Source organism: Melanostigma gelatinosum (assembly GCF_949748355.1).
Source record: "Melanostigma gelatinosum genome assembly, chromosome: 15".
In the NCBI taxonomy this organism is placed as follows: domain Eukaryota; kingdom Metazoa; phylum Chordata; class Actinopteri; order Perciformes; family Zoarcidae; genus Melanostigma; species Melanostigma gelatinosum.
The window spans coordinates 20,148,200-20,162,253 of NC_136648.1; the positions used below are offsets into that span (position 1 = coordinate 20,148,200).

Genomic DNA, 14,054 nt, shown 5'->3' on the forward strand with positions numbered 1-14,054 from the left:
CTTTAACTGTCAAGCCTGTGGCAGTCCGTCATGGGATGAACTGTGTTCAGTGTGAAGGAAAAAAAACCTGAATGCTGGATTATTTCTGGCTTTTTGTAAATGTTTAGAAAGAGAAAGCTTGTTTCGTGATCCATTGTCAAAAAACACTCCTACCTAACCTACGCATGCTGACATTAGACTGGCACAGTTGTGTTGTCAAGGAACCGCTTCAAAAGCTCCGTGTGAACCAACCCACACTGGTCCTCTCTGACGTTCTCCAGCACACAAACAGCAAGTGCAGTGCGGATGAAACCCCTCACACCATTACCATACACACAAAACACTTCATGTCTCACCCTGGTGCAGCGTTTGACTCGTCTTGCCTCCTCATTGCGCAAAAACACACACACGGGAGGCTATAGAGGGCAAAGGAAGGCTGTTCTATTGGCAAATAAACAAACTATCTCTCTCCCACAGAGCTGGAGAAGAGGAGCCTCACAGCAGGGGGTAACTAAACGAAACCCACAGCTGCAGACAGAGGTGTGAAAATGTAAAGGGTTACATAATGGGACTGTGTGGGAGGAGTGGGGGACATGAATTTCGAATCCTACCATTGTCATTAAAGAGGGTTCATTGACGGATAACATTTTATCTTAGCTATTTGGCATGTTGTAGCCTAATTCACTGCATCCTTTTGGTCATTCTTCTAAAACTTGACCGGGTATCACGGCCCACACTGAGCAGCTCTTTCACTATTCACCCACAACAACTTCATGCTGGAGATCTGCTCAGCCTCAAACCTGATCAATTCATTTAATTTCAGTGCTCCAGTAATGCGTGGGCCTTGAAATCAAGATGACTTATGTTGGGTTCTACATTTTACATGCATATAGTCATCAAAGTCGACGAAGTCAAATGGTTATTTAGTTTAGTGTTAGTGTAGCATTTTGAGGTTTTCTCACATATATGCAGGTGTCTGATATTCCGAACGAAATTCTTTGTAAATTTGAAAAAACTGGGTACAAGATTTCAGGTAGTGGTAAACAACAGCGGGATTCTCATTTCTCTGTCCGCTGAAATGACCACTGTCGCTCGCAAATTTCATCCACCACAGCCAACTAGCTGTAGTTAATAAGCTAGTTAGCTAGTTTGGCTAACTAGCTTATTAACTACAGGACCTAAGCCAGCGTTTCTTCCAAGACTAGGGGCATTTCATGCTAAATTAAATTGACATGTCTTAACAAGGGTCTCGTTTTAATGTAAGTAAGCTTTAAAACATTAAAAAGTCAACGTTAATTAGCCTGATTAGTTTGTAGTTTACATTAGAACAAACACTGAATCAATTCCTTATACTATTACTCTGTTTGGTTTTAGAGAGGATCATCAAAGAAACCTTTGACTGGAAACAGGTTTTTACTGCCACAAGATGACAAATATTCAGAATTTCACCTGGTTAACATTCAAACTTTACTGACCCCTAACATGATAGATGTGACGTGAGATACAGTACCATCAGAGAAATGAAATAATTTTAAAATGGTCATCACTAACAGACTTAATTACTTTCCATGGTGCTAACATTTTCTAATGGGATTTGAAGATTAGTTGAGGCTTCAACAACATGAGGAAGAACTCCTTTAATGTTGAGTCGATGGCAAACTGTTGTAGCCCTCACTCTCCTGTGGTGGGTCCAACACAGCTGTATTTTGCTTTACAGTGTGCGGAAAGAGCTGCAGCAGCATGGCTCTTACCTTCTATAACCTGCAGGGCAGCGGCCAGCCAACACAGCAGGACTGGATGCAGAAGAAGCGCCCACCTGAGGAGACACATCAGTTACATAAGTTGCATTTTATGCAGTTTTTTAAAACAAAAAAACAGGTGTAAAAACAAATGTCAAAAACGCTGATGTTGCGAGTGAAATGGTTTTAAACCTAAGAAAGCGAAAGAAATGCTGGTCCACTCTGAGGAGTAGCTGAAGTGAAGATATACGAAATGGATGGTAAAGTCAGGTAAAGAAGTCAAATTAAATTGCCTTACCCTTGAAACATTTTGCTGAGTAAAGGAATCAAAATCCAGGTTTGGAAATGAACTCCAAGTGCATGTGTGTGATGAAAGTCCGGCAAACTCCGTGGTCCCTCTGCCTCGCTGTGCAGACCTGAAGTCACACTGCTGCTCTCTCTCTCTCAGTACAAAGGCTCTCTCAGTCCTGAGCTGAGTGACTCTCAGACCCACTAAGTTGGGAAATTTGACTCTCTTGAAGGAGAAAAAAACCTCCCCCCCCCCTTACTCACTGAGTGGACCCTCTCTCCTAACATGCTGCTTGACTCAAGTTCCTTTTATATAATATGACAGACGTGTATGTTTAATCAATCTACCTTTGTATTTATCTTAAATATGTGGGTGCCATTCCACCTCTGTCCACACCTTTTTATTTCTTAAGTGCTGCTAATATTAGACTGAGATTAAATATTCCCAAAACACCTTAATCAATGAAATGAATTAATTGTTAATTAATGAATAGGAGTGTATAGCAAATAGCACGGCCAAATTAATCTGTAAAATGTTGTTAAGATAAATAATATCCAATATGAATTAATTAAAATTAATGTTGGGGCTATTGACAACCCACTTGCCACCTTCTATGTATGCATTCCAAAATGATTCATGGGAAATCAGATGACAATATCATGGATGGAATATGAATAAGAATATGGATCCTGGAGGTTGACGAGCCACTTCCAAGCTGACCCAACGATAGTGAAAACAACTAAACAGACTAAACTAAACAGACTAATTCACTTTTACAGATCAGTAGCCACCACATTTAATAAAAAGGAATCATGTGTTCACAGCGCGCCGATGTTTAAGCGTGTCGAGCCTCCAAATTACACCAACCTCGACACTGCGCTCACTTGGGTCCCCAGCAATACAGCAGCCAGGTGTGAAGCAGATCGGATGGATTGTTCGAGATAAGGACACACAGGACGACACACAGGACGACACACAGGACGACACACAGGACGACTCCTTGCTTTAGTTTTATGGTAAAACTACTGAAATGTGACATAGTAATAAGTAGTGGAACAATTACAGTAGAAATCAGTGAACTGATTAGGTAAGTTTCATAGCCATATTTGTTTGAAGTTTACTAGCATGGGCTAACATTAGCCACCGTAAACTACTGGTCATACCAGACCAAGTCTGTAGCCACTCAACCACTGTATGCATTGAACTGAGGAAAGGTTTGTGAATTCACCTTTTTATTTCAAAGAGGATGATTGAGTTCATTATTGATTTTAAAGTTGCATCATTCCACTTTAGAACTAGACTTTGAGACAAGGCCCCATCATGCCATAAGGCAGGACCAATATTTTGGATCTGTGGCTGTGAGGCAGGTGCTCACGTTAAGAACACAGCCTGCCTGTGAGAATAGAGATGTGTTTTTTGTCTTTGGAGGTGCAAGGTTTTATTTGCAAGTGCCTTGTTCAAAAAGCACAAGACTGAAAACCATTGCACTACCTGCAGTCTCAAAGTCTACCAGTCATAGAATTGATCTTGCTTGTTGCCTTCACATTAGATCTAAACTCACTCGCTGAGTGAAATACACCACAAACAGGAGCGAGTTGCCTTCGGCTGACGGTGATTGTTTGGTTTCCGAAACCAAGATGGAATTCATATTTTGATTTTAAAACAGAGACCAAAGGTCATTTGACTCAGACATGTAATGTATGCATCACCCACAAATATATATATATATATTTTTTACAACGCATAAATTCCCATAAGTCCGGTGTTTATTCTTTCATTTTTACATTTCACAGCAGCGTACAGAAACAACTGGTCCAGTTAAGTGCTCGACTCCTGTCCCAAGCTTCAGGGGTCAACAAGATCAGAGGGAGTGTCGTGATGTTAACACCCCACTATTAGCACATGTTGGAATGATAATGGCTGAGAGAGAAAAGAAAAGGTACTCTCCCGCCCACATCCTCTGTCCTCACAGACTGCATTCCCTTCCTAAGCACTTGTGTTTTCCCTCTTTAGTTCTTCTCCCAGATTAAGCTCTCAGATATAAGTGGAAGAAAAGAAAGCATTTTTTAGCCAAAGCTCCGTGTGTCACTGGAAGGTCAGTGAAAGCTGTGGGAAGATGACTCGCTGTTGGGAGAACCTGTGAGTAGAAAAACAGTGAGCTAAACAAAAACTGCATACATTTAGCAACATAAAATATGAATATGCTGAAAATGATGTTGTATATTAATTATCGAAGACAGCGATTATCTATTTTAACATACAAAATACTTGGAGAAAGTCTAGATGATGAGAAAGAAAAAAGACCTTTTCACCTGTTGTAAAGGATAGACTTTACAACAGGTGTAATATTAACCATCTTAGTTTAGCATGTTAGCATTTACCACGTAGCACTGTACAGGAAGTACAGTTGAGGCTAATGGGAATGTCAATTATTTTGCAGGTATTTGGTCAGAAAACCAACAGCTTGACAATTTAAAGTTATGACCTGACAAGTTAAGGGATCACAGCCGTGAAACCTTTCGCCGGACAAGAAATGGGTTGGGTTTAAGTATGAAGTATAAGTATTTCTTGATTATTTACATGTGCATGTTGGATTCTTGTAAAACAAAAAAACACTATGATTGTGAGCCTAATGTAATTTTATGTTAATGAATACGCAGAGATTTCAATGAATACCACAGATGGTGGCGCTACAGGAAAACTCATTGGAGCACCAAAGTCAGTAGGATTCATCCTCTGGGGACCATGAATAGTTGTACAAATGACGGGATGCTCCGTCAATAACGGACAATGCATATAGTCAAAATCAATGTAATTAACACAATGACAAGAACAAACTCACAAGAACCTGTGGCGCTAACACACGTATTCCGCCACACACGAAAGAGCACGAGCCATTCAAATATTATTCACATCAGAGGGAACAATATTCACCATATCAGAAAAACGACACCATAGACAAATTAACACAGTAGTAACGTTACTACAGATGTAAAAACACAAAAGCACTCCACTTACCAAGCTGCTGTTCACTTAAAGACAAAGTCCATCCTCCTTTCTTTGTTTACAAAGAGTTCAATGACGCGGTTGTACAGTACATCGGTGCGGTTCAGTTCCAGAGCTCCTCCTGCAAACGTGTTCTTTGAGTTGAAGATCCACTCAGGTCTCAGCAAAGGTTTTCAAAGCACCGTAGCTTGTAAGTGTCCTGTTGTGCTATGGTGTCGTGTTGCTGCCTTGGTTAGCAAATCCAGCATAGCTCCAAACACCAAGACGCTCAGTTGCAAATGAAACGCATTCTTAGCCATAACATGTGCAACGCTTCTCCGACTAAAGATTTGATTGGTTGAAGACTATGACAATCAACAATATCGTCCACATTTACTTCATCTGCAAAGGCTTCCTAGAGGGCCTCGGGCCTCTCTTCTTACCTAGAGACATAGGGGTGAAATCTGATTGGATAAAAGCTCTACTGAAAACAAGCTGCACTGGAAGCAGCGCTGCAGGCTGGAAGCAGAGCAACTGAGGAAGACAGTAGCTGTGCAATGAGAAAATAAGCAAATTGGAAAAACAATTATAAAAATATAATATATTTATGAAAAAGTATTGAATTATAAAATAGCTATAATTTTGTGATTCTGTTTCGGCCAGCAGAGAAGGCTTAGCTGGCCCTGACGGCCCACCACTGCGACCAACTATAGCATGGTAAATACAAGGTAACTAGACAACTAAACATTAGTTTTCATGTACAAATCAATCCTGTTGGTAGAGACTCCGGATTGCCTTGTTTGTGAGGGCCACACCTGATGCCGCATTGTTTATTTGAATGTCGGTAACCCTTCCAGGCTACAGTAGACCTTTTGACCTCATGCACATTGAGGACACATCAGCAAACCGATAACATGATGACATTGTTTGTGTTACATACACCTTACTCATCATATATTTAATAGTATTGGCAGTACATTGTTTATTAAATGTTGCATTTAGCTTGTATCTGTTCTGATCAAACTTCTATATACCCCTTTGTTTCTAAAAATGGTCTGAACAGCCATTTTACTTTTTTTTGTGTTTTGTGTCAGATTTTGTGTTTGTCGGGTCATTTTTGTCCATTCAGTTCTATTCAAATAAATATAAAGTGGTAATGAAACTCTCGGTCAGTATAAAATCACCTTGCATGTTCAGACAGATTGAGGCAGATCTGATCGAAATAAAACAATTCGTGTTTTTAAATTTAGAGGCCTGTATTGTTGAGAAAACACACCCACAACCTGCCATACTACACACATACAGTAGCACATAAATAATACATATATATGCATGCTTGTGCCATTCATAATCTCATACCATGCACATCTGAGCCAGGGCCAGTAGAGGACATCTCTCATGCAGGATCATGACTGCATGCTGCACTTCTGTTCAGCTGAACTCACACGACAGAAGCAAGATCGTGCAAACCTTTGGATGTTAAAACCAAATGTGCACGATGTAAGATAGAAACCCATAATTTTCTCTGTTTAGTTTTTTACAAGCTCTATGAATTGTTTTATAAGTTGACACTTTTTTTAATGTGCATTCTGGCCTCTAAACAAGATTCCCATCGGGGAAACAATAAAGCGCAAACTTCGGTTAACTGTCCTGAATCTTAGCAAAAGACAGCGTGTGCTTTAAAGTGAGCGCAGAGTGAGGAGTACAGGCAGCACAGAATGTAGCAGGTAGCAGCCCAGTCTTCTTGTTGTTGTTGTTCTATGCCTGCTGACCCGGCTAACTGCTCAAACAGGATGCCATTTATCCACGGCCAAGCTTCTTACTGCAGCTCCAAGATTTCCTTTGTTCTTTTGTGTGCTGACAGACAATGATGATTTTGGGATGAGATTGATATTTGGAGACTGAATCCAGTTACGTAACGATCCAGCTCGGCCCCCATCCGGGTCAGACGGAAACGTATTCCATCGGACAAAAAAAACCAAATCACTTTCTTTCTTGTATATGTTACAATTTTTAATGACAGACGGCAAACACAGGGAAAAAAAAAAAAGTGTGGCAACATAAAAAATGTATTCAGATTTTACGTCCCAGGTACTAAACCTGCAAAAGAATGAATGTTTAAATCATAAGATGGCGATCAGAGAAATCACAGTGATCTAAATCTGACCAAACACTTTCCTTTGTCTCTTAACTTCCTGCTTTGACATTTTCCCACTTCTTTTCTGCTTGTCTGCATGTTTCATGTAATGTTATGGGAGTTTGTCTGAATAAACAGACTTGTTTTTTATTATTTATAGGCACAAATGGTCCCGAGAGCACAGATATCTCTATCTGTATGTAATCTGTTGTCACCATTGATTGTTGATGCCGTTATTTTGCCAAATAACTGACAGCAGAATACAGAATCTCATATTATCTGGTGAGAACACCAGGTGGATGATTGATTACGGTTAAATACCAGCTTCCTGGTTCGAGGAAGCTCACTTTGCATTCAGCTTGTGTACAGTTTATATTCCAGCACATTAAAAGAGTTAAGAAACAGTCATTTCTACAAACACAGAAACAAACAAAACTAGAATATCTCCAACCCTAAACCAAGTAGTTTTACTTGCCTAAAGTACTGTTGGGCTTGTGCGTTTGTCTTTACTTTCAAGGGTGCAACAGATCAGCAGCAACCCTCTTCATGTCTGGAGACGTCTTGGGTGTCTGGAGACATCGCATCAACATATCGCCCAGAAGATGGAATTAAAAACAGCAGACTTCTCGTGTTAAATCCAAAGCATCAACTACTTTTCTGGACATTATTTTGCGTTGTACGTTATGATGACGACGAGGACAGGAAACGTACAAAACAACTTGACACACAAACGTTTCTGTATTTTGCAGACTTAAGACTCAAGGGTGAATTCACAAAAATGATTCAGTAGCCTGCACAAATAAGGAAAAATTAACGCCAAATTCTCAAATGCACATTACTCTCTAGCGTCTTAGGGCTAGGTTCACGTATTTAAATTAGGTAATATGCCTAGATTTGGCGCAAAAATCATAAAAATGGGGGACATTTGGTAAGATTAACTTGCCGAAAAAACACGTGTGAGTATCATAAACCTTTTCTGCAAAAATCTAAATTTCCAATGAAAAAATCCCATTCAGGGAATCGGTGCTGAGCTAACTTCCGGGGGTTGGCTTACAAAAATAAGTCATTCCTGCAGACCTCAATTGCCACAACACACTTACAGTGAAATTATTAGCAACCTCAGAGTTGGCGGTAAATGAAGCACATTTATAAGAGGTGTCACGCCCAGACGTTTCACTGATCGTGGCAGCATTGAATGAAGTTTTTTTGTTTTTTTAGTCCTCCGCTTCACATCATGTAACTTTCTTTTAAAGTCTAAAGTTGTGCATTTTGAAAACACCATCAGCACTAACAGGCTGCGATACCACATCCCAAATAGGGTTTTCTCTCTGTCACGTTGAAACTCTCTGCCTGAAGTTTAGAGCAATTCCTCTGAACCTCCTCGGTCTAGTCCTGTAGCTCGCGGTCGAAACATTTCAATTGTTTCTCTGCTATTGTTTATGGGTGTGACTGAGCTGTAATATCATTGTCTTAAATCTTTTGTGAATCAAACCTAAGATAGCGGTAGCAGGTGATTGAATTGATTGATCAGCGGCAGCAATCCTTTCTTTGTGGATTTCGCTCGTCAGAGTTCCAGACTTTCTTGGTTTGTTTGTCTCTTCTTTTGTTGAACCAACACATTACATATTGTACTTAAAAACAGTAATATTGAATGAAATACCACCATATAGACTCCATGTTGCTCAGCGCACGCTGGCTCACGCCGTAGCATTTTGCGCCAAAATAAACATGCCAGTGAAATACATCGTCAACTCAACTAAAATGCTAAAATCACAAAAGTTGCATTTCCTCTTGCATTTTCACCCCCTGCTTCCAATCACACTTGGCACACAGATGTTATCTGGGACAACACAGCCGATATCCAGCCGATGTCCAAGACAATCTATAAATTACAATCCATTCTGCCACGTTTGCCCTTAAACTGTCCTCATAGTGAACAATGGCCCTTTGGCTTCTGATGCAGTGACATGAGGCAAACCGGTCAAATATAATGGCTTAAAAACATGTTCAACTCTAAAGTCGGCTCTTGTCATACATCGTTGAGAAGTTAGATTAACGGTACTGAGATAAATAAAGGCACTATGTCGCCTGTAGCCGGCTACAACAATCAGTGGAATGCTAAAAATGACATCAAGCTTCATAGTTTAACTGAGGAAAGCAAATCTCCACAGTGCAACCACACAGTCGTCATTTTACAGTGTACAGATGTGTCAGAGTTAAGGAGCCCCAGGAGGAGGGGGTGCAGAGAGCGCTCTGTGGCCCCAGACGATGCACTGAGCTCAGGCTGTGCTGACTTCCTCTGTCCGACAGCTCTGCCCATGATCCATCTTAAAGTCCTGGCAACACGCTGCCCTCTGGGTTTCCCTGCCCAACAGTGTTTCCATCCAACACGATGAGGAACCTCTTGGTGCTACGAGTAGATCGTGATGACCTCCCGACCACCTCCACGAATCAACAGGACACGGTCCAGACCGTCCATCAGGACCTCCAGGAACTCCATATCTGTGAGGCACATTCTGGTTCAGGACATAAAACAACACATGCTGCTATTTTCTGATTTATTCACTTATTACAGTGCTCCTGTCAGTGATGGAATTCACTTAAGAACTGTACTCAGGCACACATTTGATGTGCTTGTACTCTACTTAAGTATTTCCATTTGATTTGCATAGTTGTCTAAATTGCTGCAACACCTGAAACATAACTCATTTTTGTTCTACTATTGACCTTTTTGGGGAAATACACTTAAGAGTATGGAGAGCGTTAAATGAGAAGGTCGATGGCACTCTAATGTATGGTAAGTGTGAAGCTACAGCCAGTGTTTATTTAGCTTAGCTTCGCATTAAGCATGGCTGTGTCCAAAGTGAGAAAGATATGCCTAATGGCTAAATTTGAATGGAAAAGATGACTGATATTGGAAAAGGACACAAGAGAGGTCTTGCTCATGACCTCTTGTTACTCCGTTAGCTTCAATGAGCAACAAAGACTGGAAACAATGGGAAAAAGCTAGCCTGGCTTTGTTTGAAGGTAACACGTTTTTGTTTAATACGGATTAAACAAAAAAGATTTGTCATGTATTGTGTATGTATATGATGAATAATTTGTACTGGATTTCAGGACACAGGAAGAATAGCTGGTGCAATTAGCATCCGTTTATGGGGATCCTTTTTAATCAATGAATAAATATCGTTAGTGACCTCTCATGGTCACACAGCCAGGATAGCTGCTTCTCCCTATTTCTAGTCGTTGTGTTAAGCTAAGCTAACCGCCTGCTGGCTCTAGCTTGATATTTTGTGTACTGTTGGGAGGAAAGCAATTCATAGTATTTCTTACAATCTTTTAACTATTTTAACTACGACTAATAAGTCAAACTTTCTCTGCCTAAATGACTGAATGACTTGTGGCTGATTGGCTGAAAAAGGATACAGTTTTCGTCCCCTTTCATGTTCTTCGGCGGGCCCGGCATGTTGAGCAAGACCAGCTGCGAGTCGCGGGACTTCTTGAGCACCACCTCGTTCAGCTTCACAGCTGTATGCATCCTCCGCACGTTGGACTGGTTGCTACGTTGGACCACAGACATTAATCAGAGCATCGGTTATCCTGCCATTCGTCGCAAGTTCAGAGGGCTGATCTTGCATGCAAATGCACATGCAGCTTTCATATTTGTCATCATGTAGCAACATGCAAACAGAACTGGTGATCTGCTGTCACACAAGCATGCCAGCACAGACATTATTTTCACACAATACGCATGCACAGAGAGCAAATGCACATGCAAACAAAAAGCAAAAGATGAAGTGACTTACAGATTCTCCCACTCACTGGAGGAATGGAGACAAAAAGACATATTCAATATTAACACAATACCAAGGGGTGCTCCTGAGTTAATTTTTAGATTATCTAGATGCAGGTAGATCTTGAATAACTCGCGCTCCTCTGCATCAAACAGTATTTGCAAATTACATTATAAACTACAAGCCAAGAGCAAAGTTATTGAATGCACTTAAGAGGACAACCCTTGAGTAATACAATGGGATATGTCCATTTTGCTCAGGCAGTGTGCTTTTAAGATGCTTTGCAGCGCTGCTAGATCTACTTACGGTCTCATGTTGAAGATGTCTTTAACTGCCGTGCCTTCTCTTTGTCTGTTCCTCTCATTCACCAGTTTGTCTTTGGTCCAGGTCATATGGACGTGATCCGGCGTGGCCCCTGCATCGCTGTCGCTTGTTGCGGAATGAGACGCCGTGTTCCGGTCGTGGATCAACTGTGCCTGAACCAAGGATGAGTCCGATGATTAAAAAGTCAGTTTGGAGGTTTTTTTAGCCATGTTATCTTCTCGTTCTTCTCTAACTTCTAGGAAGAAAAGTTGAATCTCGATTTAAACCCTTTTTAGTAAAGGCTTAACTCAAAAAGATCCAACTGCTTCTCCGTTCAGTAGCATCCTGTATTTTCTGTATCGCATTACTCCTCACCTTAGCCAAGAAAGACAAGTCAACCAAATGAGTATTATGTTGTTAGGAGGGGGATGCTGAAGGACCCACAACTCTTTTCCTATTCACTATAAACATGATCCATAACATTTTGACCCATTTTCGTGTGTTAGAAACTGAGGGATGTAATGGTTCGTAGTAACTGGATTGACTGTGAGTCAGGTACACATTTAAAGGAACTCAGTGAGCAATTTGTCTCTCTTTAGTGGCAGCATCTGGTCCCTTTCCACTCAGCATCTACAGAATATTTAAGTTATGCTACGCTTTTGTCTTTGGGTTGAGGACAACAGTTTGGTATTGCTTCTCTCTGAAATCACTTTTTTGTTTTTCAAAAATTGTGATTCTATTTATTCAGGGAATGCAGAGAGTTAGTGACAGTGTGGGCTCCATGGTAGCCCTGACGAGTAGCAGCAGGGGGCGGGGCTTAGCAAAGTCTCAGTTGAATTACAATGCAAATGTGTCACTCCTACATCTTGATGGTTGTTGGTTGGGACACGTCCTTATAATGTTTGTGTAATGACACAGACATCAACGTTAAACCTGACGTCGTCACCAGACGTCTTACAGTGTCAAACGAGAGTGTCACGTACCTCTCTCTCCCTCTCAGTGCGGGACAGCTGCATCTGTTTCAGCATTTGAGACCTCTGCTCCATCACCAGCGTCTTCTCATAGGTGAAGGCTGAGATGTCGCTTTCATGCTGGAGGGACACATAGAACAGATGTGTCGTTACTCTGGTGTGGCTAATGTTCTAATTAAGGGCACTTTAGAGAAACGGGTAGCCTTTCTGTATCTCGCCCTAGGGCAGGTACAACTACCACTGCCTGGCTCAACCATCATTGGACACCAAAATAAATTGACTGAATATCAAATTGTCCCACCATTTCCACCACCTCCACCACAGCATCCAGACGTAGATGGTAGAGAAACATCTGGAGGTCTTTCTTCATCTGGATGGAGTTGTCGTCCATATGGGCCACCGTGAATATTCGCATTTTACACTTCCTCCACACCTGCAGAGGTAAGAGATGAATCAGCTGCTGGTTACACAATCCAAGAGCACTCATCATAACCGTGACCTTACTTTAGGAGGGACATGTGAGCAGACAACTCTCAGCGATTACGTCATCTCAAAGCAGTTACGCGAAGCAATACAACATCAATTCTTTGTATTATTATGAGGGAAGACAGGGCAGCCTTTACACACAAATTAACTGTATGACAGTGAAAAGTTGGTGAAATAAATCACTAACATGTTGAACCCTCTGTACTGTAGAGGAAAGGTTCGGTCAAAGATGAAGAAGGTTATAGAGGAATTGTCAGGATCCAGGATCCCTGTCTGACCCGACACCTCCCAGGGCCGCACCCTTAATCGTGCACGGCTGAGGACACTCAAGCTGATCACCTCCTGCAGCCTGACACACCAGACTCAGGGCCCCTTAATGAGTATCCTGCCACTATATAAGCTCTGGCCCTGCAGTCTGGGAGTGTCAGGTCGTACCGTCTTTAACCGGCTGAAACCCCGTGGCATCCTCTGCCCTCCTTGTGTCTGTGGATTACACTCCGCCGCTCTGCCCTCCTTGTGTCTGTGGATTACACTCCGCCGCTCTGCCCTCCTTGTGTTTGTGGATGCGCTCCGCCGCTCTGCTCTCGTTGTGGTCTACGGATTACACTCTGTCGACTCCAGTATCGAGCCACGGGACTTCACGCCGTCAACTCACCAGCCCTCCAGTGTCGAGCCACGGGACTCACACCGTCGATCTGTCGCTCTACCCGCCTGGGGTTAAACGGACTACAATCGCCGTCAAGCTGCCAGGCCTCCGGTGTCGAGCCACGGGACTCACACCGTCGATCTGCCACTCGGGTGTCGGACCACGGGCTCCACACCTGCACCCACCTGTCTATAAATAAAACCTGTTGAACATTCACTTCTGTCTCCTGTGGTCTTGCTTTTGGGTCCTATCTGTGAACTCCCGTGACAGAACGACCTGACCATAATGGACCCAGCAACCACAGGAGCAGCTACGCTGGCCGGATATAGCACGCAGCTGGAGGCACACCAGCAGAGGCTCATGAAGATGCGTCAAGCCCTGCAATCCATGGAAGCTGAGGTCTCTGAGGGGGACCCAGCAACCACAGGAGCAGCTACGCTGTACAGCACTACCAGGCTGCTGGAGGAGACGAGACGTTCCCTGGAGGAGATGAGACGTTTCGCTGCTGAGGTTTCTCGGGTTGGCTGGTGCGGGCAGGAACTAGCCCGGACAGTCAAGTCTCCACCAGTTCCAGCACCCGCACTATTCCCGCCTGTCCTCGCTCCGCCGGTCTGGGAATCCCCCGTACCGGCTCCAGGTCCCTATGATGGAACACTGGGGAAGTGTCAGGGCTTCCTGTTGCTATGCCAACGGGTGTTTGACCGACAGCCCCTGACTTTCGCCTC

The 14,054-nt window shown here is 42.5% G+C and overlaps 2 protein-coding genes across 3 annotated transcripts in view; both read right to left on the reverse strand.

The window, feature by feature from the left end:
- Nucleotides 1–2,107, reverse strand: part of col15a1b (collagen, type XV, alpha 1b) — a 60,061-nt gene extending 57,954 nt beyond the window's left edge. For both annotated transcript variants that reach the window (XM_079284510.1, XM_079284509.1), the window contains exons 1-2: nucleotides 2,017–2,107; nucleotides 1,731–1,795 (exon numbers count right to left, since the gene is read on the reverse strand). In XM_079284510.1, the coding sequence (XP_079140636.1) occupies nucleotides 1,731–1,795; nucleotides 2,017–2,027 (76 nt within the window). In that variant the 5' untranslated portion in view covers nucleotides 2,028–2,107. The remainder of the gene's footprint in view (nucleotides 1–1,730; nucleotides 1,796–2,016) is intronic.
- Nucleotides 2,108–7,022: 4,915 nt separating this feature from the next.
- Nucleotides 7,023–14,054, reverse strand: part of LOC306789427 (solute carrier family 12 member 7-like) — a 31,293-nt gene continuing 24,261 nt past the window's right edge. The window contains exons 21-26 of the mRNA XM_079285372.1: nucleotides 12,499–12,630; nucleotides 12,210–12,317; nucleotides 11,230–11,399; nucleotides 10,936–10,950; nucleotides 10,556–10,689; nucleotides 7,023–9,631 (exon numbers count right to left, since the gene is read on the reverse strand). Coding sequence (XP_079141498.1) covers nucleotides 9,540–9,631; nucleotides 10,556–10,689; nucleotides 10,936–10,950; nucleotides 11,230–11,399; nucleotides 12,210–12,317; nucleotides 12,499–12,630 — 651 coding nt within the window. The 3' untranslated portion in view covers nucleotides 7,023–9,539. The remainder of the gene's footprint in view (nucleotides 9,632–10,555; nucleotides 10,690–10,935; nucleotides 10,951–11,229; nucleotides 11,400–12,209; nucleotides 12,318–12,498; nucleotides 12,631–14,054) is intronic.